Source organism: Boleophthalmus pectinirostris, unplaced genomic scaffold (genome assembly GCF_026225935.1).
Source record: "Boleophthalmus pectinirostris isolate CB_2022bp ecotype Guang Dong unplaced genomic scaffold, ASM2622593v1 HiC_scaffold_17, whole genome shotgun sequence".
Lineage (NCBI taxonomy): Eukaryota > Metazoa > Chordata > Actinopteri > Gobiiformes > Gobiidae > Boleophthalmus > Boleophthalmus pectinirostris.
This window is the reverse complement of record NW_026571115.1, coordinates 23,214,324-23,242,317: the sequence shown is the minus strand read 5'-3', so window position 1 is coordinate 23,242,317 and position 27,994 is coordinate 23,214,324. Positions and strand designations below refer to the sequence as shown.

At 40.6% G+C, this 27,994-nt stretch overlaps 3 protein-coding genes and 1 long non-coding RNA gene across 9 annotated transcripts; 1 reads left to right on the top strand and 3 right to left on the bottom strand.

Annotated features, from left to right (window-relative positions):
• Positions 1 to 1,109: 1,109 nt before the first annotated feature.
• Positions 1,110 to 7,514, bottom strand: LOC129408663 (uncharacterized). Its single transcript, XR_008632064.1, has 3 exons — positions 7,257 to 7,514; positions 2,531 to 2,717; positions 1,110 to 1,415 (listed from the first exon to the last, which is right to left on the bottom strand). It is a non-coding gene; the product is annotated as an uncharacterized LOC129408663 (long non-coding RNA).
• On the top strand, positions 5,374 to 9,438 carry LOC110162304 (epithelial membrane protein 2-like). Its single transcript, XM_020927175.2, has 5 exons — positions 5,374 to 5,529; positions 6,983 to 7,070; positions 7,528 to 7,636; positions 8,397 to 8,537; positions 8,612 to 9,438. Exons 2-5 carry the CDS (start codon positions 6,993 to 6,995, stop codon positions 8,770 to 8,772), a joined length of 489 nt encoding a protein of 162 aa, XP_020782834.1. The 5' UTR covers positions 5,374 to 5,529; positions 6,983 to 6,992; the 3' UTR covers positions 8,773 to 9,438.
• LOC110162274 (germ cell-specific gene 1-like protein) lies at positions 9,424 to 15,641 on the bottom strand. Its single transcript, XM_055152824.1, has 9 exons — positions 15,506 to 15,641; positions 15,196 to 15,305; positions 13,673 to 13,834; positions 13,301 to 13,357; positions 12,645 to 12,941; positions 11,084 to 11,131; positions 10,858 to 11,022; positions 10,666 to 10,777; positions 9,424 to 10,506 (listed from the first exon to the last, which is right to left on the bottom strand). The coding sequence occupies exons 5-9, from the start codon at positions 12,937 to 12,939 to the stop codon at positions 10,047 to 10,049; spliced, it is 1,080 nt and encodes a 359-aa protein (XP_055008799.1). The 5' UTR covers positions 12,940 to 12,941; positions 13,301 to 13,357; positions 13,673 to 13,834; positions 15,196 to 15,305; positions 15,506 to 15,641; the 3' UTR covers positions 9,424 to 10,046.
• tcf20 (transcription factor 20) lies at positions 15,353 to 27,994 on the bottom strand. 6 transcript variants are annotated; one of them, XR_008632061.1, is made up of 7 exons: positions 27,507 to 27,994; positions 18,560 to 26,197; positions 18,390 to 18,483; positions 18,233 to 18,282; positions 18,005 to 18,105; positions 16,481 to 16,561; positions 15,353 to 16,375 (listed from the first exon to the last, which is right to left on the bottom strand). XR_008632061.1 is itself a non-coding variant. In XM_020927088.2 (7 exons), exons 2-6 carry the CDS (start codon positions 25,250 to 25,252, stop codon positions 16,530 to 16,532), a joined length of 6,984 nt encoding a protein of 2,327 aa, XP_020782747.1. In that variant the 5' UTR covers positions 25,253 to 26,197; positions 27,507 to 27,993; the 3' UTR covers positions 15,353 to 16,375; positions 16,481 to 16,529. The 6 variants fall into 6 exon arrangements, 4 of the variants coding, with proteins under 4 accessions (XP_020782747.1, XP_020782748.1, XP_020782746.1 ...); XR_008632060.1 differs by having other exon boundaries at positions 15,353 to 15,794; positions 15,883 to 16,561; positions 18,219 to 18,282; positions 27,507 to 27,993; XM_020927088.2 differs by having other exon boundaries at positions 18,219 to 18,282; positions 27,507 to 27,993.

Genomic DNA, 27,994 nt, shown 5'->3' with positions numbered 1-27,994 from the left:
GTCAAATTTTGGTAAGGAAGTGAATCAAGAATGAAAACCTTTGGCTGGTAACCATGGAAACAGGTTAGCGGTGGCTATTGTAAATATGAGGAATTTTCCTTTTAGTCAATGTACATGGGGGAAGTGTATTTGACTGACACACCACTTGAAGGTTAGTTATTGCAGTGGTCCGAAAACTATAGAAAATGCACCATACATTAAGGCAAATGCGTTTAGAAAAGTGAAACATAAAGCTGTGATTGTAGTCTGTTGAGAGGAGCTATATGATTGATATGATAAATTTGACGTAATTCTTTTCAGAGCTTTTCTGTTTGGACTTGCACTCCATCTGAAATTATGCCATCAGATTCTACAATGTAGTGAACACAAATGATTACTATTACCACTATGTGATACCAATCACATGCTTCCACAGATCAATGGTCTACCAATCTGGCATTGTACAGAACATAACAAAGGCAGAATACTGTAAAAAAAAGTTGACTGACAGCAAGTAGATTGTCTCTCATTTTGTATTCTCCCAACATCTAAACAAATGAATTATAGATGTGTTTAGCATTGTGTGTGTAAATCCATGAATATAATGAAATCAAAACATGTGTGCCATTATTGTTCTCATTTAGTCATTTTAGAACTGCGCAATAAATAATTGTCCTGATAGACAAAGCATCAAATTAACTGGTTCAGATTTTACGCTGTTGCAAATAACATCATGATTGAGGAACAACTCAAAGGATATGAAGTAAGCATAAATGAGTCATTGTATTAGAAGGCTATTAAGTAGATTTATATTAGAATTATGTAAAGTATAATTAACCTGTTAGTATGTATGGTAATGCAAAAAGAATTTTAGTGTTCAAGTGTCTATAGCGTCACATGCATTTGTCCCAACCTCCAGCCTTGTACCACAATATAATGTTCTCAGTTTGAATAAGTAATAATAATATTTGTACAAAGATTATAAATTGATTGTGCATAAATCATGTCATGGACATGCCTGAACAGTTAGCTTCGTTCATCATCCAGAATTTGACAATAGGAATGGTAGGATTATCTTTGACTTTCTACAAATTGCTTGGGGCGTTTCTACACAGCCCTAACTATGCAATGCCTGCACAGCCAAGCACCCAAAACAGCTCTTAAATCCAGAAACACGCTGCAGTTTTATTATTTTTAATGGGAATCTAAAATCTCTGGGTAGGGTGCTTTGTTGTGCAAAACGTGGAAGCTTTGACCATTTTTAGACAGTTGACCACATTGGGAGAGCCGTGGCATTGTGTGAAGCAAGAGTGACTTAGCTTGTGGTCGCGCTCACTCCCCTGGTATGTAGGCACTTGGTTGGTTTTGTGTTGAAATAACTCCTCATAAACAGCTCAATTAAAGGATTGACATGGCGGATGCTCATTTTTTGTTGTCTGTAAAAGAGATTCGTTCATAATTACCAGTAATTCAGAAAAATGGGCGCACATCGGCCACTGGAACAATACGGAACAAATACAATGTGGAATAGTATGTCTTTTAAAAGTGCCAAATAAAAGAAACACAACTTTCAAAGCACATGCACACATTTGGCACCAGACAATATCATAAGTGTTCCTGTTCCTTCATGACTCTGGTTTTTCCAGTCCAGATCAGAAAGGCAGCATGACAAAGGGCTGTTTGTTGAGCAAGCTTCCCCATTGGTCCCCTCCTGTAGTTTGCAGACATGTGATTTGAAGGCTTATGTTTGAATTTGGAAGTCAAAACATTTTCTGCCCAGCCTCCTGTCAATCTGGAAGAAACTGTATTGACAGTATGGTCCGCTATGAAATGACACGACTCAAGACAACAATACTCAAGACAAATAGAGAAAATAGAGGATTTTAGGCAATAGCTCTCAGCATGGATGGAGCGACAAGGATAGAAATTTTGATAAAGGAACTGGTATTAGGCAAACAAATTGGAGATGTTGGATGAAAGATTATTGTGGATGTGCTGTCATTATCATCCACCTCAACATGGTGTGTTTGACTCCTCACCATTTGCCAAATGTCCAAACTCCATCTCTCTCCGTTTTTACTGTATTTATATATTTGATAGGGACATTGTACATTAATGAGAATCTGTATAAAACAAATGTAAATATGGCGTTCATAGCTACCAAGATAATTTACTTCTGCAGTCTCTATGCAGGCAACAATACAACAAATAAAGAGATGATACAAAACAAAAAAACTGAAATGTTTTACACTATGCCTCTCATGTCTCCTCTTTTTTTTTTTTTACAGTGATGAGGAAAGTGTTTTTTTTTAGTAGTCTCTATAAAAGTAGTCATAATGATCTAATCTAATAGTGTTATTAGACCTTTATACTCCATTTTATGCAATGCCATAAAATATGATGATGTAAAATCCATAAATATGCACTTAATCCTTTCATATGCCCCCCAATGTATTCCAAACTATTCATACCTGCTACAGTTACACAGCAGGGATTAGTTTTGAAGGAGTGCCCGGATCAGTCTCTATGATACATTACAAATCAAGCTTACTTCAATCTCCAGGTAGGGCCCACACACCCAACCTGATCTGGTCTGACCACATTCTGTCTTGTCACTGTGGCTGGCCCTCACGTTGGATGATGTGACGTTTCATGGCTCGTATCCGCTGTAGATTTGATCTCACTTGTACTTAACCATGTGTGTCGATCACTATCTCTCACCGCTGGTCACAGTATATCTGCAATATAACGGAAATGAAGGTGTGATTAGATAGGTGTGTGTCTTTATGGCAGACAACCTATTACATAATTTCTTCAAAAGCCACTGAATCTAACAGTACATCTATTTACTTCAGACCTTAGCCTGCAGTTCAACTTTTCCCTTTCTTTCTCCACTTAAATGAGCTGGAATAAGATAATCTAGGGTAAAGGAAAGTGTGCAATGTGTATGACCTTTGTGACCCCAGTAGAATGTAAACACACATTTACATGCTCTGCTAGCTAACCTCAGAGAGGACATTGCAGTGAAGTAAATGACCTGTGCTATAGTCTGTTATTATCTAGCCTCACCTGCCCAGAACTCCACAGGCCCTGGATTAAATAATATATGACGCAGCTGCCCTTGACTAACACTTGTTTGTCAAGATGACGAGGAGATCAGTGGATTCTCACAAACCAAATGATCTCAGTTTCTTATTCCACACCATAAATACGACTCAAGTTTGACAGCATGTCCTGTGTCTTTTGGTAAAGGCAAAACAGACTCACCACCAGTACACCATGGTAAAGAGACACCACTTAGTCAGCCAGTCACCTTATAGCATGTTACAATAGCCCAAAGTACATTTATAAATCCTAACAGCATATTTAAATGGAACCACATACTTAAACAAAAGCTGTGTAGCACTGTGTCACATAGTGAACAGTTCTTTTTTTCTCATGGCTTTCTCTGCGGGTTGCTATAATGTAAACCATCTCACTTGAATGCAGTCATTCACCTTCTCCTGACACTCTCACCCCTTGAGACTATATATTATATTATTTATATATTTTATATTATATTTTATTTATTTTATTTTTATTTTATATATATTATTATATTATTAGACATGAACCATTTAAACATTGCCTTGACTGTATGTAGCCTGCACTCTTACAGTTTAAAAAAAAAAGTTACTCTAGTCACAATTGAACCTGGATTTCCAGTGCCTTAACCTACATATAGTTGTCACGTACAAGTTTTTCTCATTCTCAGACAAGCCTCAAGTGAAAGCTCAGAACCTTATGAACCTAATGGCTTCAGGGGCTGAGGTTTAGGTAGTGAGGATTCAGATTGAAGAGAGTAATTTTAGGTTTAAATCAACTGGATTTCAACACTGAAACTAGCAACGCAAATGAGAGACTCATGTGATGCTCCTTCTGCTTTCTGGACATCATGCCCAATGTTTTTGTAATTAAGTCAGCATTGTTATCAGAGAAAGCAATATTTAGTGATGTTATCTTAAACATGCCGTGTTGTTATATGACTTATCCTCACAACAATGAACATTACTTCATAGTTTTCATTTTTGGACTGTTGTCTTTTCCCGTTCATGTCAGATTGTGACCACAGGAATTTAACCACATTCTCCTAATTCTGAAATGTCTATTGTTGTTATATTAATTTTAGCAAACTATACTAGAATTTAAAGAGACAAGTTTATTTATTCTTTTTTATCTATAGACTGACAATTCATATTTTAACTTGGTGCACTTGGTGGTATCAAAGTTTAATTCAGAATGACTGGCTTGTGTATCACTCAAGGATTAGATCAATCAGTTAATGTATAAAAAAATAATTACTGGCCACTGGTGATACTTTAGTTTATTTAATATTTTTGGCATATTTGCTGATAAAAACAATGCATTTTACAATATTTGGAAGTTTGTGAAGGGATGTTTGTTTACAATAATCCCTTAAACTCCCTCTGCATTGGTACTGTATCAAGTATTGGCAGAAACTCAAAACTTTTGATTTGAGCATCTTTAAATGTAATAGTTATTCATGACATGTACATAATTTTCAAGAATCTTACAATATAGCCCCAAAACTCAAAGAAATGTTAAGTTCATTGTTTTAATATAAGTAGTTTAAGCTGAAGTATCTCAAATCACACATTGTTGCTATTGCTTTTGTTGAGCATGAAGTAAGAGGTATGCTTAAACCCTCCCAGTACAGATGACTTAGAAATCCCATATACTCAAAGTTATTACGATTATATTAGTCACCAGTTCCACTATGCCATGACACTGAGCAATTGCAAATGAATTCAAAACTATTTGGGAACTTTTTAGCGACTCTCTCTCTACACTCATATTCACAATCTCGCTCCATCTTCCTCCCCTTTGCTACTATTCCCTCCCTGGGTTTCCTTCCTTCTCTCTGGCTTTCTTGAACTCCTGTAACCCACTGCCACCTTCACCATGACAACCAACAACATTCCTTCATCATGAAACTCCTTACTAAGCAACAAGAGCGGGAAAATAGATCAACCAGGGTGTTGACCAAGGAGAAAACCGCAGTACGCTGTTATGTAGTGCTGCCACTGTTTACATGCACACAATGATACTATGATTACACCCGGCTGCAGTCTGTCGCCATGGCAACGGTAGTACACAGTGAGTATCCGGAGTTATGGGAGTCCCCTTGTTGCCCCCCTTCCCCAAACACCAGTGAGTCAACCACGCCAGTGAAAAAAAGAGCATCGGCCGAATAACAAAGATATGAGTACGAATCTCAAATAGACGTGGAAGTAACTTTAGCACGTGTGTGAGGCAGAGAGGAGCACAGGGGGAGGGGTCTGGGGAGAGGAAAGACGTTGGTGAAGGAAAACGGGGAGGAAGGTTATGTGCTGGAGCGAGTGACAGGGAGGGGTATGGACTGTAAAAAAGGGCAGGGCAAAAAAGGGCGGATGGGTAATTTCTACTGATGTGCATTTAGGCTGGAAAGTTAGTATCCGTGAGTAGTAGAGGGATTTAGACTTGAGCAGAGGCAGTCGCAATACATAAAAAGTGAGTACTTCTTTTTATTCTTTAAACCCATATTCTTTCTATACATCTATACAAACAATTTATGGTAAATATAACTGCATTGTATAGTCACATTCAGAATTCTTTTTACTCAAGGTTGCAGTGGAAGTTTGGAAAGCACTCATAAGTTACTTTTATTGTGGGGTTATTTCTGCTGGCTAAAGTTAGGCCGTCTTGGGAGACGTGTTTATTTTCCATTTGCAAAAGCCACATGATTACCTCCATGTGTGCCTCTTGGACCACTACCATTTATACCAAACATTTATATTCTAGAGAAGGCCACACTGGAGCCACAGTTGTGCTGATGTGACGGAAGATTTTGCATAAAAGTTATGGACCTTGTCAGTTTATTGTAAACAGAAGACGTGTATGTTTAAAATATGGGTAAAGTTGACAGAATATAACTGCGTTTGAAGGGATTTAGGAAAACTCTTTGGGATTTTTATTATGTTGAGCATGTCTTCATTTGTGTGAGAATTAACAACAAAACGTAGCATAGACCCAGCCCTGACCACTCCTTAAAGCCTGACAACCAGTACATTCCAGATGCACCTTGGCCTCCACCCCCAGGATAAGAATGGCAGGATTACTTTTTGTTGTAGTTATTCTTGTAGTATAATAATAACTATTGTTTAATTTCACTAGAATTGCGGAACTAAAATTTGACATTGTAACCCTCCTACCCAGAATGCAACTCCTTCCTAGAAAGCAGCTCCTTATTACTTTGCGTGTCTTATCCTTTAGAATATGGTAGGTCAAACGTGCTAGAATCACTATCCTTAATCTAACAGGAACATGTGTGTGAGGGCCCCTATAATAGAGTAAGAGAAGAGAGTAGAGAAAATTGCAGGTGTGTTGTAGCTTACTGGGATGAACGTGTGTGAAATTACCTCACAATGGTGGGATGGGGTGTGGGCCAGTGAGCCAGGTATTCGACAGTTATTTTAAGGAGTGGCGTGTATTTTGACAGCACAAAAGACGTGTCCGAACTCATCTATACTTTATGAACTTCCCTCTATGCAACAATTCTGGTTGCAACTGGTCAGCCTTAGGACACAACATTATGTAAACTTTAATGCACAATTATTGCCACTGGTTACCTCAATTTGAATAACCGACAGCATCCTGTTTGCAGACTTTTAGTAGAGAGCGTGCGTGTTGGGAGTAATTAAAAGTTGGGTGGCCACACCCTGAATAGATGCCAGTTTTTCTTTTTTTTTTAAATCTCCTATTCAAAGTGTTTATAAAATGCGTCACAAATGGCTTCTATTCTGTTCTGAGGTGTGGAGCTTTTTGTTCGAGGGCATGCTTGTTTTTCTTCTCATCATAATGCGCTGTGTGCTTTCTAATATTAGTCAGGCCTTCCAGACATTTTGTGCACTAAGTTGCAAAGTGGTTTGACTTGTTTTGTATCTTTTCTTCCCTCTTTCACCAGCTAAGCCACCATGCTGATCCTTCTCGCTGCCATCTTTGCCCTGCACATTGTCGCCATTGTTATTCTCTTGGTGGCCACTATTGACAATGTAAGGACAACAATGTATGCACTACACAGCAGAAATACTTTCATTCAAACCTCACACTCAAGCATATTTTACATAATTAAACACAGTCAATCCACTATCTCCTCCAGTTTTGGCTCTTAAAAGGACTACATAGAAGTTATTCCACTTTGATCGACAGCAGAGTGGTGAAGAAGGGACTGTGCTCACCTTTGTGTCATCACTCAGAGCTTCTTTCCTTCCCATCCAGAGCTTGCTCGGATCTCTAGGGCTGAATAGTTAACATTTCTGGTTGACAGATGGCTTGTTGTCACTGATGGAAATTGCAGTCAAAGTTTCATCTTAAACATAAAAGAAAAAATAAGTGACATTCCTGCATAAAGAGACATTTTTCATTCATACTAGTCACCACAAATGTACTGAAAACTACCAAAGCTGTGACGGTTAAGTGTAATATTTGCTCCTATTTGAAATATTCTAGGCTTGGTGGGTGACTGACACTATCTCCACGGATATCTGGGGACGCTGGATCTTAACAAATGGGGTGTGGAACTTAACCGAACTGCCCGATGGTGCTCACTATCCAAAGGGTAAGTTTGTGAAGTAAACCTGTTTCAAAAGGCCACAGAGTCAAAATTCATGTTTTAGACAAAAGCACAGTTTTTTAATAATAAGTTTGACCATAAATATTGTGGGTTCCAGTTCCAGTAATGCAATATGCTGTGTGCACTTTTGAACCTGGTGTGGCTGTCTGTAAAGTTTCACACTGTGTGTTTAAGAAGATCCAATTTCTGGATTTTAAATGAATCACAGTGGGCAAAAAGACAATAAAAAGGATTTGATTTTAATAAAATACTGAATATAATACATAAATAAATAAAATACATTGTTATTCTAATTTGTGAAGGTGGGCGTGGCATAAAATTTTCAGATCATACAACTACTTATGTTTAATGTTGTAATGTTACAAATATATATATTTTAAGACACTGATAAGTATAAGTACTAGAACTAAAAGTTAATAACATCCTTCATTTAGTATGTGTGCAAACAATTTATCTAGACTGTGTGGCCTGGTGTGTTTACATTCCACACACCAGCTTAGAGACCACAAAAAGCTGTCAGCATTAACACAGAATGCCGTTGCTGCTCATAACAAAACTGTGGTATGCATCTCAGAAGTAATCACTCATACAACAAAGTGCATTTTTTACAATCCTAGCACATTTGAGATTTCAACAGTAACATTCTTCACTCACAGCTGATGTCATGACGTACATTTGGAACAAAATGTTCACCTTTAATTGGTTTTATTAACTTTGCCACTCCTTTCTCTGGCTCCCCCTGCAGACTACCTCCAGGCGGTACAGGCCAGCTCTGTGCTTGCTTGCATATTCTCCATCCTGGGCATCTTTGTGTTTATTGCTCAGCTGTTCACTTTAACCAAGGGCAAGAGGTTCACCATCTCTGGCATCTTCCAGTTTCTCGCATGTAAGTATTTACACGAATCATCCCAGACACGATTGGTTTTGTTGTCAAATATTCATGTTGTGGTCTTCTTCCAGGCCTGTGCATCATGATTGCAGCCTCCATCTACACAGACCGCTTCCACAAGGATGAGCAAAACGGCTCTTACGGCCACTCCTTCATCCTGGCCTGGATCGCTTTTGGGCTGACGTTCATCTCCTCCATCACTTACTTTGTGCTACGTAAAAAGACAGCATGATCCCAATAACCAGCCACCACTACTGGATGTGACCTCACAGCTCAACTAGGAGTATTTTGGAATAAAAGTACTGTTGTTGCCTTGACCATGTTAGACTAAATTAAGAATTATTCATATTTGTGACTTTAAACATAACTGTGGTATTTTAGATTTGCGTATGTATAAATTGTTTATATTGGGGTGACTTTTTAATAGCTGGAAACCATCACAACAAAATGACATTTACAAATACTTAAAAAATATAATAAAAAACAACTTTCGATGAATCAAAGATTAGCTTGTGTCCAATATTTTTGTTTTGTTCTGTTTTTTTCATCTGCATTCAGGCAGACAGCAAGATGGATTGTTGTTTGTAATTAAGTATCAGGGTGTTTGTACAATTATACAGAGCAAAATTTGTTTAGTAATTTAATTCACATCTGTCAAAATGTTATATAACTCAACTTTTAAATAAATCGAAGACATTCCAACATTTTCTTAAAATGACAACAAAGCTGAATTAGCCAATTACATGTCTGTGTTGTTTCATTAATGTCATATTTTCCACTTTGCTATACAGCAGCAGACAGTTAATTGTGTATGTACATAAAAATGTTTCTTGTAATGCTCTGACCTGTTCTCTTTATACAATAGTTTTTAAGATATTAAACATTAATAAACAAACAATGTTTGCTCTTCATATTTTAACATGTAAAACAAAATCTTCACTTTGTGCAAGTAGTATTAGTTAAGCTGTTTCATTAAAAGCTGGCGGTGCTCCTGCACAGCGTTGTTAGAGGTCATTTTTTTAATATAAGATGTTTAGAACTTAAGTTCAGAAATTCACTTATTCTTTTTATTATATAATTGTTACTATTACTGTACAGTGTGGAGTCATGAGCATACTCTCTGTTTGGAGAAGTGTGTAGTAGTTACTGTGAGAAACATCTCAGAAAAACTCTCCAGTCAACTGTAATTAATTGTATATTGAAGATGCAGTGAAAGAAAACCAACAGAATTCATGAGATTTTTTGTGATCTTTACACAAAATAAGACTATGAAAATGAAAAGCCCTTTGAAAATTAGACACTTACACCAGGCAATGAAATGTGACGATATCAGCGAGTCACACTCAGTCCTGATGTAGTGGTCTGGTCTTGTTCTAGTCCAAGTTTACTCACAGTTTAGACACATTTTCTTTTCTTCATACTGATGGTGCAGGGTCTCAGATTTTCCAAAATTGTGGACTTTCTCTTTTTGTACAGCTGCATAATTTATTAGAAGAAAACAATAGACTAGAGTGGGCTGCAGTCATTATCTTCTTCATACCCAGGACATATATCCTGATGTTCAAAATGGGGCAAGTGCACAGAGACAGACAGGGCGGGTGAAGGCAGAGACAAGCGGTGATAAGGTGACGTAGGTGTGTTCTGTGATGGGGGAGGAGGGAAAGACAGTGAGTGGTGTAAGTGAGGTGAATGCGTTGGCCTGAGGGTAGAAGAGGTGGTTGGAGCAGAGGCAGGAGGCTCGTAGTATGGGGACAGGTGAGAAAGGCGCGGGGGAGAGGAAGGACAGTCCAGGCTCAAGTTTGGGGGGGTGTAATAAGGGGCAGGTGGCGGCGGTCCCACAAAGTTGAAGCTGCAGACATTAAGGCTGGAAATGCGGCGGGGCCCCACCATAATGACCTTCTTGGTGTAGTTGTTGAGAGTGGACACTCCGGCCGACATGCACACGGTGAAGGCCACCCATGCCACACTGAGGACGCACAGCACAGGGGCAGAAGGGGCAGACCAGAGCAATATTTATAATACTGAAATTACCAAGAGTACCTAAGGAGGCCCAGTGGTCACAGTGTTCAAGGCCAGTGGAACCTGATATCATAAGGCTTGTGCCAATGTGTGTAACAGAACTTACTAGAACGCCCAAGAGTATCCATAGCTGTGAGGTTTGAAGTCCTCCGGTCCCATTGAAGCTGTGGTCTGAAACACCTGCATGAACATCATGTGGCCCACCATGCCAAGCAGACCTCAGAACAACAAAAGCAAAGATATCCAGTACAACATAAAAAATACAACGGTAGTGCTGGTGACAAAACTCAGGTCATACCTCCAAGTACAGTGAAAACTGCAGCGAATGCGTTGAGCAGCTGGCCCCAGCGGCGTGTGGAGGGGAAAAAAGCCCCCATGCACAGCTGTGCAGACAGCAGTATGCAGCTGACCAGCAGTAGGCTGATGTACATCAGCTCCAAGGTCAGATACAGCCACATCATGGCTGTGGACACAACACATGTGTGAACAGAGAATACACAGGACAGAAGCAGGAAAACTATTACCTTTTTCTGAACCAGGGGTCAATGCATACAGTCCTCTGCACTTCTCTTCTGAAAAAGACAATTTGGTAAACATTTCTGAAGAATTTATAAAGTAACTAGAAAAGCACTCAGAGAGCGCAGACCTCCGCCAAGGACTACCCCCATTTTTTATATAAATTGCGATAAAATCAGTCTTCTGGATCAGATCCGGATCAGCCTTTGGAATATGAAAGAGGATCCCATTGTCCATCCCTGAGTCAAATTTCATGGGGTTTGGTCAATAATTAAAGGAGATATTGAGAAACAAAATTTTTGGCCCCATTTACCAGTGTTAACTAAAATTTCAAAGTGATCCAGAATCCAGGATTTCTTCCAGATCACCCCCAAAATGAAATCAGTTCTTCCTTTTCACATTTCCAACAAATCCTGAAAATTTCATCAAAATCGGTCCATAACTTTTTGAGTTATGTTGCTAACAGACAAACAAACAAACAAACAAACAGACAAACGCCAGCAAAAACATAACCTCCTTGGCAGGAGTTAATAAATGTGTAATGAATCAGCCAGTCACTGTGAAATTTTTAACTTTGACCTATTTCAAAATAAACAAAGGTCATCTCCTCAGTGGTAGCATAGACTCTTCTAATATAAAATGATATTTAAGTATGTAGGAATTGTTCTGGTTGAGAAAATAAAGGTCAAAAACTAAAATTCAAGGTCAGTTTTTTTCAAAAAATCTGCAGCATCATTAGCAAATTGAAGAGAGCAGATCCCCCAATAATTAACACTAAGTTCAAATATGTAATGCTTTCACTCTTTAGGTTTAATATAATAATACAAAGGCAAAATGTAACTCTATTGATCCTACAATGATGTACAGAAGTAAACAAATTAAGTTTACGTTATTAATTGTTAGTTTAAGTGATTAATTGGAACCCCACGTTTTATGTGATGGTTGTTTAGACAATATATTATATCATACAATCTGTTTCAAATAATGTGAAAATGAGTCGTGAGAGTATGTTTGTGAATCCTATTAACCTTTCTCTCCCCTCTTTCTAATCCATAATTGAGTCATGTTGTCTAAAATCTAAATCTCTGTGGCCATACACAGAGTGGGGAAAATCCTCTTTGCAGTAGACACATAAACACATCACATTCACACATATTAAAACACCTGGAGCTTAGGCACTGTCCTCTGACCTACTTCACTGTCTACCCCGCTGGCCTTACTTCCTCAAACTGTGATCCTCGTGTCACCTTGGGAATACTGGTCACGTAATCAAGGGGAGCAGGAGGGGGTGTTAATGAAAATCCCTCAGAATCACTGAGAGCAATAACCATGAAAATATGTGGTATATAAGTATATGCCAGTTAGAACAAAGACATCAATGGCAAATAAATTGCAGCACATGAGAGGCTGACTAAAGTTATACATTTTATTTAGTTTATTCTCAAACTGAATTAAGAAAAAAATCACAGCAGCAAACAATAATGAGTTCAGTGTTGTTATGAGTTTTTGAGAATTAATCAAAATGACCCCAGTTTAATTGAAAACTGCTTATTTACAGAAGCTGCTCACCCCATTCGTCTGTGTAGATGTTCTCTTCACATGTCATGAACAGGCCGGTGTGGAACACAGGAAACACAAATCGATCATCTCCGGTCTCCCAAGAGAACTGGATGTTGGAGTCGTCGGACACCCCTGGGACTGGGATGCAGTTGCTGTGTTTGGTGGGTGAGCAGAGGGGCTTGGGCACCTTCTGTTTGCCCACACACCAGTATGAGGAGAGCAGAGCCACTGTAGCAAGAAACAGGGACACCAGGGTCTGCAGGAAGGACAAGCGAGGAGAGCGCATCTGCTGCAAGAATGCCATGCCTGAGGAAGCACACACTCAGTTATTCAGATTAGGCGCTTTGACACAGATTGATTCTGTTTTTGTTTTGGGATTTTTCAAGCACTATCTAATCACTAGACATTACTTTCTTTAATTTTCAGTTAATGAGGCAATAATTATTCAATATAGAAGAGCATCTTTGACAAACCAGTATAAATTGTTGGCTGATTTTATTCTTATTATTTTCACACGGAATCGTAAAACAATAAAACATCTGATTCCATTAGTCTGAGTCAAGAAACAAAATTAGCTACTAAATACTGCTCAATATTAACGTTACTCCAAATGGTAGTCTCTCTCATTCTGTTCTTGTCCAACAGTTATTCGATTTTGAACTCACTTGTCAAGAGTCAATGTTAAACTTTACTGTTCAGCTTTCTTCCACTCTTCTGTTTGCCTAAAAATATAAGCAATGTTAAGTGGTTTCCAAGGCAAAGTGTTTCTGCTTGACTGCCTTCTCTGATTAGCGAAGTGTTTAAAGAAAAGGTGCAGGGAGCCAATAGTTTTACATGACTAATCACCTTCAGACAGTGAGCAGAGTGGGAGAATCAGCACACTGCGGGTAATTAGAGAGAAGGCAGCAGCACGGCTAAATCAAGAACAAAATAAGTCGCCATGGAACCTCTCCAGGAGACACAAGCTCAAAGCAGCGACACTCGCAATTGACGTCAAGCAATGCATTCAATCAGAGCAAGAAATAAGAAGCACTCACCTAATTTAATGTGGCGTATGGCCCACTTTATGTCCCTGTCAAAGTGGAGGTGAATGCGCCTCCTTGGCTGGCTCCTCTTTCACCATCAGTACAGGACGGCGACAATGACGGTAAACTCTGCTACCAGGTCAGGTACCAGTCAGGCCTTATGATGTAGTCCTACTGAGAGCATTTTCACAACAACACACACGCTTTAACAACACACACGCTTTAATCCTTCTATATAATTCCAAACAAGTCACTTCCATCTGCTTTCATTTTCAGTTGACTTGACTTCACTCATCTTTGCCTTTCTACTGATTTACATCCTCACAAATAATTCAATTTTTTAAAGAAATGAACCACTAACCTTGAAATTGAATGAACAGAATAGATCGGTTTGGCCCAGTCTTTTTCTATTTTCTAATTGCTGAAGGTTTTTGATAAAATTTCTAGAACATATTTGCGAACCTGTGAGGACAGCCCTTTTATGCAATAAACTATGCAGTTCAAAAACATTCAAGAACTTTATTTTAATTCTACAAAAAACATGTATCAAGGCTTTCACCCAATATGTCAAATTACTCAATTAGAACTACTACCAGAAATGTACCAATTTAGCGGAACTGTGAAAATACCATGTTGTGTTTTAGTGAATAGATTCTGAGACATTCTGAGCTTATTGCTAGACATTTGGGGTGGACAAAATACCAAATAGTCCCTATCACAATTATTACTATATCACAGTTTTGATTTTAAAACAATTCATGTCCACTCACAATCTTTATATTATCTTTAAGAGGTTACCACACCACCTGATTTCACTGAACAACAAGCAGACAAATTCCTAGAAACATCAGATCATCACCAGGATAAAATCGTGATAAGATTTTTTTATTACCTCCGCCAAGGAGGTTATGTTTTTGCTGGCGTTTGTCTGTTTGTTTGTTTGTTTGTTTGTTTGCTGTTAGCAACATAACTCAAAAAGTTATGGACCGATTTTGATGAAATTTTCAGGATTTGTTGGAAATGTGAAAAGGAAGAACTGATTTCATTTTGGGGGTGATCTGGAAGAAATCCTGGATTCTAGATCACTTTGAAATTTTAGTTAACATTGTGGTAAATGGGGCCAATTTTGTTTCTCAATATCTCGGTTAATTATTGACCAAACCCCATGAAATTTGACTCAGGGATGGACAATGGGATTCTCTTTCATATTCCAAAGGCTGATCCGGATCTGATCCAGAAGACTGATTTTATTGCAATTTATATAAAAAATGGGGGTAGTCCTTGGCGGAGGTCTGCGCTCTCTGAGTGCTTTTCTAGTTGTTATTGTTATAACGTCCAGCCCTGTTAGGAATGAAACTAAACTTAACGCAAATGCTCAGAAAACATAGGTTCTACAAAAATATCTAATAGTAATAATCATATTGTGCAAGCGTCTAGTAATTTGCACATTGTGACTTGTGTTGACATTTCTATCTCTAACCTCACTCTCATGATATAAAAATAATTGAATGATTTGGGGTGTCTCAGCGGCTCACCTGGTGGCGTGCATAAAACATACTGACGCAACCTTGTTTCCATTTCCGACTCAACTTTCTTTCTCCCTGTCATTGCACCTTCCTCTGACTTCTTTTCTGTTTAACTGGCTCTATAGAACAAAAGGCATAAGCATAAGTAAATAAAACTGAAACATAGTTGAAGCATTTTAAGTGTATTCATAATTCATATACATATTGACAGGTTTCTAATACAGCATGGTTCTGATAGTGTAACTGTCTTCTTTGAGATTTTTTTTTACAAGAATAACAATAAAAAAAAATAATAAAGACAACACCATGAACGACTCACTTTGAAGTTTTATGGCAATTCTCTTTTGGATGTATTCTGTAAGTCCCAATTGGTTTCACTCCTTGCATTATTGTCCTAAACTCATTAAGGTTGCACCCACTTCAAGAGATGTCCAAGTGCTTACACATTTAGTCCCATAACTTCCAATTTGTAACATCTGCTCCACAGCGGGTCAATAGTCCATCTTAATGCCATCAATGACGGCCAAGATGGCAGGTACCGATGCACTGTCCATTCTTTCACAATTGTACTTGAAAAATAAGCTCGCATCCATTGTATTTTTCATGATCTGTACCGTAGGAATCCCAATGGTGAAAAATAAGAACACTTTTTAAATCCACATATTTGCAGTTTCTTTAGTTTTCACACACACTCACCTCTCATTCATACACATGAATTTTGAAAGGCAACAGATGTCCATTCTGCAAGGCAATAATGTCTTTGTGGCAAAACTCGACCCTGACGATCCATCAACACCAAAGGACTCCTCCCTCTCCAGGAATGAACATTAAAAATTTCAAAATGATCTTTAAATAAAAGTCAGATACATCCATTTCATCGTAATACGTAAATACTGATGAGGATACAAAATTATAAGGAGGTCTAAAATAAATGTCCAAATATAAGATAATACTCATCTTTAAGGATACTTCTTTCTATTTCCGGGTGCAACAAACTCCCAGTACATAATGAGAATACTTGAAAGCAAAGTTTACATGACAATACAGATGGTAATAATAAACAAGAGCTTTAAGGGCATTGTGAAAAATAAAGCCTAGAGAGCAGGTTGGTGTCCTTTACAAAAATGTTCTTCGTTGCACTTTGATCCGCTATTTTTTTTCCTTTCCTCAATGTTGCAAGTCCATTTTCCTGCATGGATAGATATTCTTGTAAAAGTGGTTGTGTAGTTTGCAGTCCTAGATGTGAATGATTCAGATTCCCGTTGAGAAATTGTACATTCCCTTGTTCTCTTACTATGTGCCAGTCCGATGCTTTTCTTGTTTGGAGCAGTCTGAAATACAATTCACTGGTCACACATCTGCAGGCCAAACCAACCTAAAAAGGACAGACAACACCAGTGGGTTAGCAAAGTGTTCAATTTCAAAAGGTTTGAAATCACTCATATCATTTGTATTAACGAGACACGTGACAAAAGTTCTTAGCGCTTCGTTACCTTTAATCAAACTTATCTCATTTGTCAGAGATAGAGATGTTTGCTGCCAGGTTCAAATGCAAATTGTGTGACTTTTTGATTTGATTTTTCCAGGATTAGATTTTGAAAACAATTTAATGAATTGCCTACATGTATAATAAACATGTAACATGTGCTTTAAGTAACTAATGTAGTGTATAGTTGAATACCTAAATGTAGTTTCCTTGCAGAGAGACTGAGAATATGAGGAGTGGCATAAATACTGTCATAGTACAGCTGTTGAGGTGAACTGAGGAGCAGCACAATTGCTGCGTGAAATTAAATTGGAATGTCTTAACAGAAAAGACACAAACAGCCCCAGGCCTTGAAATTAGAGTCCATTTAACCAAGGACCACTAATGAGAAAGCCGCTTCCCACCAAACAATAAAACAGATGAACATTTGTCAGAGCAGATCGAACCAATTCACAGTGTGCAGCAGCAAGACAGATTTCTCTGAAGCACACACACCCACCTGCAATGCATTGTTGGGAATAAATTTTAATAGTAATATGCCTTTTGCCCATGAACACAATGACAGCATGCACTGAGTGAGAGCAAGGATCAAAGTGCTGACCTTGATAAGAGATGTTTACATTTCTGCTAAACATGTATGTCTTTCTGCTCCCTTTTAAAGCTGGTTAAGTTTGATGCACTGTATATTGTTGAAAATGCAATATCAATCTACAGTACTATTTAATTTGTCTGTACAATTCATTTGTGAAAATACTGTATTTAATTGCACAGTCAATTTAAAGTTGTATGAATGTGATGTGTGAGTGAATGATTGGTGGTTGTTGATGGAGGCCGTTGGCACAATTTAGTAGTGACATCTCTTATCCATACTAAGGCAGCTGTGGCTTCAATAGTAATTTTCCACAAAATTAATCAATAATGGAATGTAAAGCACACAGAAGCATCTAGAAATGCACTAAAACTTGTGTTATTATTATACTTTTATACATTTTGCTTATTAAATTTAGAGATTGACCAAACCCATCACTGTGCACTGCTCTATCTTAAAAAAAAAAAAAAAAAAATTCTAAAGCTACAATTTTGACATTCACAGTCCTATTACACAAACCTCTAAGAGCGCTTGTAGTGCAGTCTCTTCTTTGCACTTAATTAGACAGACAGTAGTTTAGTTCAAACAAAGCTTCATGTATTTCCTTTAGTCATGTGGTCAGTTAAAAAAAACAAAACAAAAAAATATCGTCCAATGATGGAGTTTATAACTGATACGCTAAAAAGTATATGTATCAGCCTATCTCTAATAGCACTACAGATTACTTTTTTCTTTAGACTTACAGTTTCCATACTCAAACTGGTCATTTTCCTCTCTGCTCTTCTCAGCCTCTTTCTGACTGTTCCAGGTATACTGACTTGATTGGCCGGATGCTCGGGGTAAACTGCAGGAAAGATAAGTCAGCCACATTCATTAGTTAAAGGCTGTCATTAGTTGTCATTAATTAAAGGTTGTGAATGGATTTAGAATAAATTAGTGAAATGAAAAGTGACCAACCTCTCTTTCTTTACCTTGTGCTTCGGACACCGCAGTGAGAAATTATCTTCATTCAGAGAGCAGTCTGGATGGACAAGGGTTACTTGGTTAATACACACTATTTAAAGATTCTCTCAGTATACGACAGAGATTCTCTATCTCTGCCATATACCGTGGATGATCTCTGCTCACCTGCTTCAATAGCACATAGGTAGTGATAACGGAGTGTACAGCCTTTAGTGTAGCAGCCCAGTGTTGAGCCAACCATGTCGCAGAAGGAACAACACTAAGAAAAAACACAACATGAGTCACTGAAAGCTCACATGACTAAAATGAAGATGACTAGGTCAAAGTTAACTCACTGTTTCTCTGGCTCCATCTAGCGCTTCCTGCAGGCCATACAATTTTCCATTGACAAGATACACCCCACTGGTCCAAACAATACATGCTTCATGCACCCACAGCTCCTCTGGGTCCATAGGCATCTGAGGCAGCTGGGCAAGTTGAGCCAGGGGACCCAGGGAGTCTAAAGCAGGAGGAGGAGGCTGGAAGGGCAGGGAGGCCTTACTGTTTGATGGCACCATCCTTGGGTTCTTCTCACTGGACTTATGTCTTCGTTTAAAGCGGGGGTGTGATGTGAGTTTTCTATGCTGGGGGCGCAGCTGAGTTTCCTCTGGCTGCTTCTGCTGGTCACCTTCAACATCTGGCTCCCTCTTGAGTTCAGGAATATGCATGATGTCAACATTCATGTCCCAACTTAGACGGGATGGTTTGGTGGTACTAGATGAGAGGAAGGGAGAAGTGCTGCTGAATCTTTCCGTTATGTGCATCATTTCCTCCTGTGGGGCTGGGAAGGCAGTTTGAACGGTGCGGCTAAGATATGAGTCCAGGCTGACTGGGTAGTCACTGTAGTTTGAAGGTTTGGCATACGGCATAACTTCTTTTGTCTGCAAGTCTTGGGTAGTGCTTAGAGTATTTGAGCTGGTTTCTGAGTTTGGTCCTATTTTGTTGGCACCAGCAGGGGTTTGACACTGTCGAACTTGGGGCTGATTCTTGGGGAGCTTTGCAACATATTCAGCTGGATAGTAAGGCCCATAGAGATCTCCTAAATTCTTATAGTTTGCCCATTTCTGACAGAGGCAGCAGAGCAGGCGGCCCGAGTGATTGGTCTCTGTAATCACAGGGCCTGAAACAACATAACCAGATGAAGGAAGTGCTTTGCCTGACTGAAGAGTAGTTTCCACCTCATCTGTCTCCCTTTTCTCCGATTCTCTGTCTCTCCGAGATAACTGAGAAGAAAGAGCTGAGGTCAGAAGAGAATCAATTCCACTACTGCTGGCCTTCCCTCCAACGGCACTTCGCTCTCCTTTCATCTTGTCCTCTTCTGCATTTATTATAGTGCACACTGCTCCAATCTCAGGGACTTTATTCTCTACATGAATGTGTGGAACAAATGGTCCTTTCCTGTTTGGATCCAAACATGCTCGGTTAGTAAGGCCCCTGCCAGCATTTAAAGGTACATCAGGGTCATCTTTGGCCAGTGACGGCGGCATAGCTGCTGCTCCCCTCCTTCTCCTCCGCTGCTTTCCTCCTGCCTCAAAAGGCTCATCTTCATCCTTCACACCTCTGCGTCTTCTCCGTACAGGCTTGACCTCAAGCTCTGGCTGTGTGTCCTCACTTTCCAGATCGACCTTGGACACCTGTGTTAGAATTGGAGGGGCCAATGGAGGGGGGGTGGGGGTTTTGTTTTCCAGCAGTGGGGGAGCTCCAGACTCAGGGCTGCAGATGCCTTGTGCTGGTTGGGGTGCCATAGTTGCAGGTGTAGATACAGTAGACAATGCCGGAGGAGCATGGGGAGCTGCCGGCTGAGCTTGAGATGAAGTCTGTGATGTAGTCTGGCCTTGATTTTGAGCTCGTTTCTGTTTATTCACGCTCCCCACAGGCCTGCCTTTCTTTTTGCCAGAAGGGAAATAGCCTTTTGGCACCAAATTATCTTGTTGTTTCAAATCCTGTGGCGACAAACTGGACCTAGAAGAGGACATCTGATGTTGTCTGCTTAGCATGTGTCCTTGTGGAGGGGTGGTTCCATAATAGTCACTGCCAGGATAGTCGTCAAACCCCATGCCAGATTCCTGAAGTTTCTGTCGAAGGAGGTTTGCAGCAGACTGCTCTCCACGTCTAGTTTCGAGCTGTTGGTAAGTATTTGTGAAGTGCTGGATGTCTGAAAGTGCAGAAGAAGATGGTGGCGGTGAACCCTGAACTGGCCTTGGCAAAGGAGGCGGTGGAGGTAAAGGTCCAAGCAAAGCAAAATCCTCTTTGTCTCCAGAGGCTGATGCTGGGATTCCAAAGTCAAAATCTTTTTGTTTCATTGTTTGAGATGTCTGTCGAGAATCAGGTTTGTAGGTGGATGGGGCTAAAGCTTCATCAACTCTTTGAAAAGGAATCATGTCATTTAATGAGTGACCTTCATCCATGTATCCATCATCTCTTCCTGCAACCTTGGGAAAATGGGTCAAATCCTGGTTCTGTATATCATTTAATGGCTGCATTTCATTTGGGTGTGAAAAGCTAGAGTAATGATTTGGCTCCTCATCAGTATGGGCAGCTGGCTTTTTAATATTTGGTGTGATTTTCTGCACAATTGCCTCTAGTTTTAACCCTCGCCCCTTCCGGGGAGGTGTGACTTTAGTGTTACTGTTTGACGGAGACAATGCTTGTGAATAGGTATTCTCCCTGGAAAGAGGAGAAGATAGCCTGGGACATGAGATTTCTGAACTGGATGAGTCATCTTCATTGTGATGACTTGTTTCTGAGTGTGCCCCTGGGGAGTGATATGAGTTAGCGGTGGCTGCCCTCTGCTGAGGTGTATCCTGGAGTTGTCTTTTGGCTGGAATAGGTGAAATAAACGAGCGGACTCTCCGTCTTAGCATGAGTGGATTTGTGTCTCCAGAAGCACCAGCTTTAATTTGCCGTTGTGTCTGGGGAGGAGGGGAGTGTATGTCGGTTGATAGCTTAGCTGTGCTGATCATAGGATTTGGACAGGGATGTTTTGTTTCCTCAGTGGGACCTCTTGAAGCACTGAATTCTGCAGCATTTGAAGCTGGAGTTATTTCTGGAGGAACAGGGTTATGTGAAGCTACAGGTGGGGGAGGGGGAGCAAGAGGAGGGGGCTGAGTTCTGTAGAAGGCCTCTCCATCTCTCCCCGAGTGTGTCGCCTCCCATATTTTCATATCATAGAAAGAGCTCTGCATTGATGATCTATCACTAGCCATGTCAGGGTGTGACATCATTCTCTGTCTCTGCTCTGATTGGCTAATCTTTTGTCTTCCTGGAGATGAGCCAGGCTGCATCATTACATCTTTAGGTGTCCTGCTCATTGCCTTGAACCAGTCATTCATGTCCTGTGGCAATTGAAGTGGGGCACGTGGGTGAGGGGGGTACATCAGTTTGTTAGCGGATTGGCTCTGTCCAGATAAATTATGATAAGGATGATGAGAAGGAAAATGGGGTGTGTTGCGTGGCATCATGCCTTCTCTCATGTCCCCAAATGTATAGCCATGAAAACTGCTGCTGGCATTTCCTGTTGATAAATCCATCCCTCTTAAAAAGGTCTGGTGTCTTGATGGAGAGGATAAAGGATTAGTGCTGAGAGCATGTGGGGGCATAGGAGGTGCATCCACATTCCCTCGCCTGGACAGGTCAGTGTGGTGAATAGAGAGAAAATTTCCTGTATCAGCTTCTTTAGGTGCAGCCTCCACTTTTGATACTAGTTTCTCCCCACTATCCTTTTTACTCACATCATTGGCTGCTGCTGGAGAGGAAAATGGCTGTTGAATTACAGAAGCTCCACTTTGACTTTTCTCCCGTTCTCTGTCACTTTCCCTGTCCCTCTCTGGTGTGCTGCGTCTGTTGGGCGACATATCACAGATGACGGATCGCCGCTCTGATGGGGCTAATACAGAGGCGGATGGTTTCTGAGCCTCACTTTGCCCACTACTGCCTGTGAGTGGCTCAGGCTCTTGCAAAAGCAACTCTTGTACAGCAGAGGAGTGAGAGGAGATGTGAGAGAGTGCTTTTCTCTGTGGAAGAGAGTAGTCTGCTAAGTTTATATGTTTTGGTGGCGGCTGTTGAGCATCTGCAGCATGTGGTAAAGTACTTTTAGACACACCCATTTCATTTTTTTCAGTTTTTTGGGAACATTTTGCACCGGATGATTCTAACTTTACAGAGGCCTCTGCTGCAAAATCTGATTCATTAGCATTTCTCTGTTTTGGATGTAGGTTTTTTTCAGAACTACCCAACTGAGCATTAGTTGCATCACTTTGCATCTGCATACTTTCAGTCAAACTATACGGGTGTCTGTTTTGAAATTGATGTTGAAGATTGGTAGGATATACTTGTTCTGGTCTACCATAACGCCGGTCTAAATTATAACCTTGAAGTACCTCCTGCAAGAGACTTGGAAATTGCTGCATTTGTGCGTTATCTCCTTGAGCGGCTGTGGGCCCTCGTCCTCTCTTCACTGTAGGCTCTGCTACAGAACTAGTCTGTGATTGCTGGTACCCTGCATATTTGGAATTTGATTCTATTACACCCCCTAGACCCGTTCTTCCCCTGTTCTTCATTGACAAATCTGAGCCATATGTTGATTCAGGATAGCCGTATTTTTGTGGTCCAGTCTGGGACAGGTTTTGAGGCAGTCCTAAATGTGATCTCTGATGAGAAGAAAGACTCAAATCTACACCTTCTTCACCATTGTGGCTGCTAGAGTCCCGTGAGCGTGGCTGTTTCTCTTCAGTACTTTCTGGTTTGTTCTTTTCATTTAGACTGGCCTCAGACCGAGCTGACACAATAACCCCTACACTACTGGCACTTTGCTGCTCCTCCAATGTGTGCTTTTCTTCTCTCTCATTATCCTGTAATCTGGATGCGGCATGCGGTTTGCTTTCTTTGACCTGGCTATTTTGTGTTTTGATGTCTACATTTTGGCCACTCAGTTTCTGCTTTTTCTCCACACCATCAGCTGCATTTTTCATAATCTCATTTTTAATAATTGAGTTTTTCTTTAGAGAAACTCCATTCTCATTATATCCAGACGGATGTTCAGAAATGCTGTTAGGAAGAGAACACGAGATTGATGAAGGAGGTGAGTGGGGTTTCGGACCAGTCTCTCCTATTTTGGATTCTACTTCCCCTGCTTCTTTTGCCTGGGGGGCATTGCTTGTCTGCTGTTGACTCTGAGATGCAGGAGGATGACTTGTTTCAGAGCCACTGCTTGCACCACTCATCTGCCTCCGCCTTCCATGTTCCTCATCAGAAAACTGTTCTTCTTCAGGGCCAACCTCTACACCCACACCACCATCTTTAATAGTACTAGTACTAGAGGTGGCACTTGCATTTCTGCTCCTTGGTTGTGAAGGTGCAAGTAGCTCATCTTTTCCCCTTTTCTGAGAGAGCACTGTGTCAGTGAGAATCATGTGCTGAACAGTGTTTGGTAAATTGGCAACTTGGGAACTCAAGGCATTAAGACTATTTAGACTAGAATCTTGCATTTTGTTATGAGATGATGAGTAGACAGCAGAGTTTTCATCTTGTTGTCCGATCCCTCCACCTAAACCCATCTTATTGCGAGCTGCTGGAGGGACATTGCATCCGACCGCAGTTCTGCTATGAGCTTTGTGACTGCCGCTGCTACCACAACTACTAATGCTGCTATTGGAGTTCGGTGTGGGGCTTAATTGGGGTATAGTCTGCAGTAATCTGGCATGACCATGGTTGCTACGAGGGTTTGATATGGGAGGATGAGACGGGACATGACCTGAGGGTCCATGTGCCTCTGAGACCCCCATTAAAGGAGAAGGAGATGAGCTACAACTGGGAGAATGCACAGCAGAAGCGGCTGGAGAGGGGTTTGATATGGGACTAAAGTTTTGGTTCATTTGGGTTTGTTGCGCATTAGGAGGCATTGGGGATTTGGCTAATTCTAATGATGTGGTTTGAGGTATACTGGGATTGGAGGCCTGCTGATGTTTAGCATAGACGGTGCCTGAAGAAGAACCTTGGTGCTGCATCTTCAGCGAGTTGTCATAACCTACCCCTAAGTTGTGCTGAGAGGAGCGATGCTGCAGTGTGGCTTGCTTGTGAAGTGAATGTGTCTGTGGGGAATATCCAGCATAATTAGAAGCATGGTAACTCTGTTGAACATTCTCCATTGGACCCACATTGTTAGAAGCAACTGAACCAGAGTTTGAAGCTGCAGTCACACTGGGAGAACTGTTGATTTTGGGATCAAATCCGGTAGTGGCAGCTCCATCAAGATATCTCTGTGGAGGGGGGCTGTACATTCCAGATGACCCGGTAGAACCCCCTCCCTGTGGGGAGTATTGTGGATACTGGGGGGTCATCCTGTGCCCAGATTGAGGATAATTTCTATGCTGCTGATGGACAGACGGAAAGGTTTGCCCATGCTGGCGGTGCTGCATTTGAGAACTTGGCACTGACTGCATTGCAGGGTTCTGAGCCATGTTGTACTGGTGTGAAGGAGAGAAAGCGCCACCAGCTCCTCCACCCGTACCAGTTGCGGCGCCATAGTCTACTGGATAAGGTGACATGAGGCCAACAGGTGGTGTAGAGCCTGATCCAGTTGGTCTATACTGGTGAGGGATATGTCCATCCATATTGGGGTAGCCAAAGCTTGTTCCAAAACCCATCCCCATTGTCCTGCTCCTATCTTTTCCACCAACTGAAAAATAATATTCCATGGGAGCCTTTCTGTAAGGGTTATTGGAGTTGCCACTGTGCATGCTTGCATGTGCTGGCGGCAGCTCCACCGCGCCTCTGTTCCTGGAGCTGTAAGCTAGCATGTGGCTGGCTTGACCAGGGTGGGGATGGCCTCTGTGCAGGCTCTGCTGTTGCATCCCTGCATAATCATCTGTCATCCTTGGGGAAATCTGTGGTTCTGCTGGCTGAGAGGGATAGGGAGGCCCTGCTACACTCCTCCCACTAAATCCTGGGGGGAGAGAAGAGGGAGCAGGGCTGTTTGAAAAATTCTGCATTTTCCTTTTTCCAAGTTTGCAAAAAACACAGAAGTCTTTAAGAGTCTATAGCAAGGAATGTCTGGGATAAAAAAGAGGAATTTCTGTGGCCCAAAAAAAAAGAATAAATAGAACCCAGCACTGCCAGCAGTAAAAACTACGTTTTACAAGAAAGGTGGAGAATAAATCACTATGACCAATAGGAGGTTGACAGATTGGGGCATGTGTATCTGTCCAATGGTAATATAGGTTATGTGTTGGTGTTGCCACTTGGTCACTCAATAGCTCAAATATATAAGTTCACTATTATCAGCCTGAACACGTTTTGGCACTGTGTGTGGTACTTAAATGTCTTTAAATGTACAGGATTTGCTAGGACAGAACAATGTTCTGTTCCAACACCATTTTGTGCAAAAAGACAGCCTCAGTAACACCACTGAGCATTCATAAACGCAATCCATCAGTTGTTTTCATGAGCAGGTTTACCACAACCTGACTCAAACAGATTTGAGCTACACAATGCAGTAACTTGAATCAACAGGTCATAGTACAGCTCTCTACAAAACATTCCCAGGGGCAAGCACTCCATGACTTGAGTTCTTGAGCGAAGCAATACTAAGAGAGAAAATCCTTTTCTTGGTCATTGTTTCAGAAACTGTTTCTTTTTTCATTGTTCTTTCTTCTGCATCATTCATCTAGACTGCAGAAGTCTTTGGTCCATATACATGAGTTTCACTTTCTCCAACTGCACAGCCAGATCCTTTCTCTGTGTCTTGAGCATTTAGCCGTCCTAGCTCTCTTTTGATATTGAATGTCATTTAATTCTACCTGGTTCCATAGCAACAATTTCCCAAAGGGGGGTAATCCATTTATTCCACTTCAAGTTCAGTCAAGCTCTGTTTTTCTCTCTCTTTAGTGTTTCCATGTACAAGTCCTCCTCCTCTAGATGGTGTGGGCTTCACATTTCTGCAAACACAAAATAATTTATAATTAATACATTAAATTCTACTCAAACTAAAATTACTCAAATTAATTACAGTATATTTATTTAAGTCAGTTACAGAATAAAAAAAAAAAAAAAATTAAGGCAAATCATTCATCCCAAAGTTGTTGTGGTGAGGAGACAACCTGGTAAAGTACAGCAAAATACGTGCTCACAGAGTGTCTTGAATATAAATCAAGTTGATATGCTGAAAAATCATTTGAGACATTCAAGGTCACTTTTCACATGCAAACAAGTGCAGGAAAAAGTTATTACAATAGAACTAAAGGAATCAACTTACTTATAATCTTGTTATTATTAGAGTTATGTAATCTTGTTATTATTAGAGTTACTTACTACATTTCTTTTTTCCAGGGAGGCTGTGTGTAACTTGGTCTATGACAATAAATGTGTTAGCTGAGCCACCTCATCTGATCTGCTGATTTCATGAAATTATCTGGTTTGTTTATTTACCTTATGAACAGTGCAGGATTTTGCTCTGTTCAAGTTTAAGAGGCTTTTCGCAACAGTTAAGATACATACTTGAACTGTTGATTGTTGGAGTCTGCATGTAAACATTCAACAGTTTAGTAATTGTTCCCTCATTATAAATTATATATTATGTTCATCACAAATTAACAAATGGGCAGTCTCATCAGTTCACAACAGCGCAGCATTGATAACGTAGTCAGTACATTGGACAGGCTCCATGGAGATGATACGTAGGCTACATAACGCAGTGGGTAAATCATAGTGATTACACAATATTATTGGTTTATTTAACAAATACTACACTAGCACTTAAACAGCACTAGCCGAAAGCAACGTGTATGCATTAGTATTAGCAGCTCAATTTTAGCCGTGTAATGTTAGCCGTGCCCTACAGTAGTCTGAACTACAAATGAAACACACGAGACGCCTACTTCAATAAGTGCCCCAGTGGCCTGTATAGTGGGTTAGCATTGGAGCTCTTTTGTATTTATTAACTAACTACATGATTATAGCATATTGGTTGGCGTAAGCTAACACATACGAAAGCTAGTACGAGCCAGTTAGCTCAGAGGCAAGCAGTAAGCGTCTAGCTACTAAAGAGGTGATTGGGTACAGATGTTCATCTGACAAATTCATAGGTTATATGTAGATGCGTTAGCTAACAATATTGTTCACTGGCAACTGACCTGATGTGATGGCATTACATCGCAAAATAGTCATTACGTAGCCCGTGTTTTTTTAGGAGACCAGACTGGTGGAAGCAAGACAGTAAGCCTCACTAAGCTAACACTAAATGCATACCTGAAATGTAGCAATACAAGGCCCCTCGAAGAGTGAAAGGCTGTTTTGTGACACAATCCCGCTGCTGTGGCAGGAAACCCCAGTCTCCAGTCGACCGCTCCGCCGCTTTTCCCCCAGCCTTGAGTCCAGACAACCCCGAGGGGCCCGTCACGACACTCGGAGCCCGGGCCTTTCTGCCGATACCCGTTTTTCCTTTTGTCCTCACCTCCAAAAATGATGCGAGCTGAGCACAATCGGGGCGCCTGCCTGTAGGTCCCGTAAGCAACGAGGTCCATACACCCCCGCCCCCTCCCCTCTGTTCTTCGCCTCTCTCTCCTCTTCACTCTCCGCGGAGGTGATTCTACCTTTCTCCAACTCAAAAAACACACGTTGCTGCCATGTCGTCCGCTAAAACACCAATATTTCCCGCAGTTTCTTTTATGAATGGCGAATCTCAGTCATAGCACGTTGGTTGTGTGTGTTTTATTGAAATAGAAAGACCGCCTTAA

Coding starts and splice junctions, on each gene's coding strand:
- LOC110162274 (XM_055152824.1), bottom strand. CDS start 12,939: ATGGCATTCTTGCAGCAGATGCGCTCTCCTCGCTTGTCCTTCCTGCAG. Junction 10,778..10,857: donor AGTTTTCACTGTACTTGGAG/GTATGACCTGAG, acceptor TGTTGTTCTGAG/GTCTGCTTGGCATGGTGGGC. Junction 10,507..10,665: donor GGATACTCTTGGGCGTTCTA/GTAAGTTCTGTT, acceptor GTGCGTCCTCAG/TGTGGCATGGGTGGCCTTCA.
- LOC110162304 (XM_020927175.2), top strand. CDS start 6,993: ATGCTGATCCTTCTCGCTGCCATCTTTGCCCTGCACATTGTCGCCATT. Junction 7,071..7,527: donor TGGTGGCCACTATTGACAAT/GTAAGGACAACA, acceptor GAAATATTCTAG/GCTTGGTGGGTGACTGACAC. Junction 8,538..8,611: donor CATCTTCCAGTTTCTCGCAT/GTAAGTATTTAC, acceptor GTCTTCTTCCAG/GCCTGTGCATCATGATTGCA.
- tcf20 (XM_020927087.2), bottom strand. CDS start 25,252: ATGCAGAATTTTTCAAACAGCCCTGCTCCCTCTTCTCTCCCCCCAGGA. Junction 18,484..18,559: donor TAGATGGAGCCAGAGAAACA/GTGAGTTAACTT, acceptor GTTTTTTCTTAG/TGTTGTTCCTTCTGCGACAT. Junction 16,562..18,004: donor CCAGTTTGAGTATGGAAACT/GTAAGTCTAAAG, acceptor TGTCCTTTTTAG/GTTGGTTTGGCCTGCAGATG.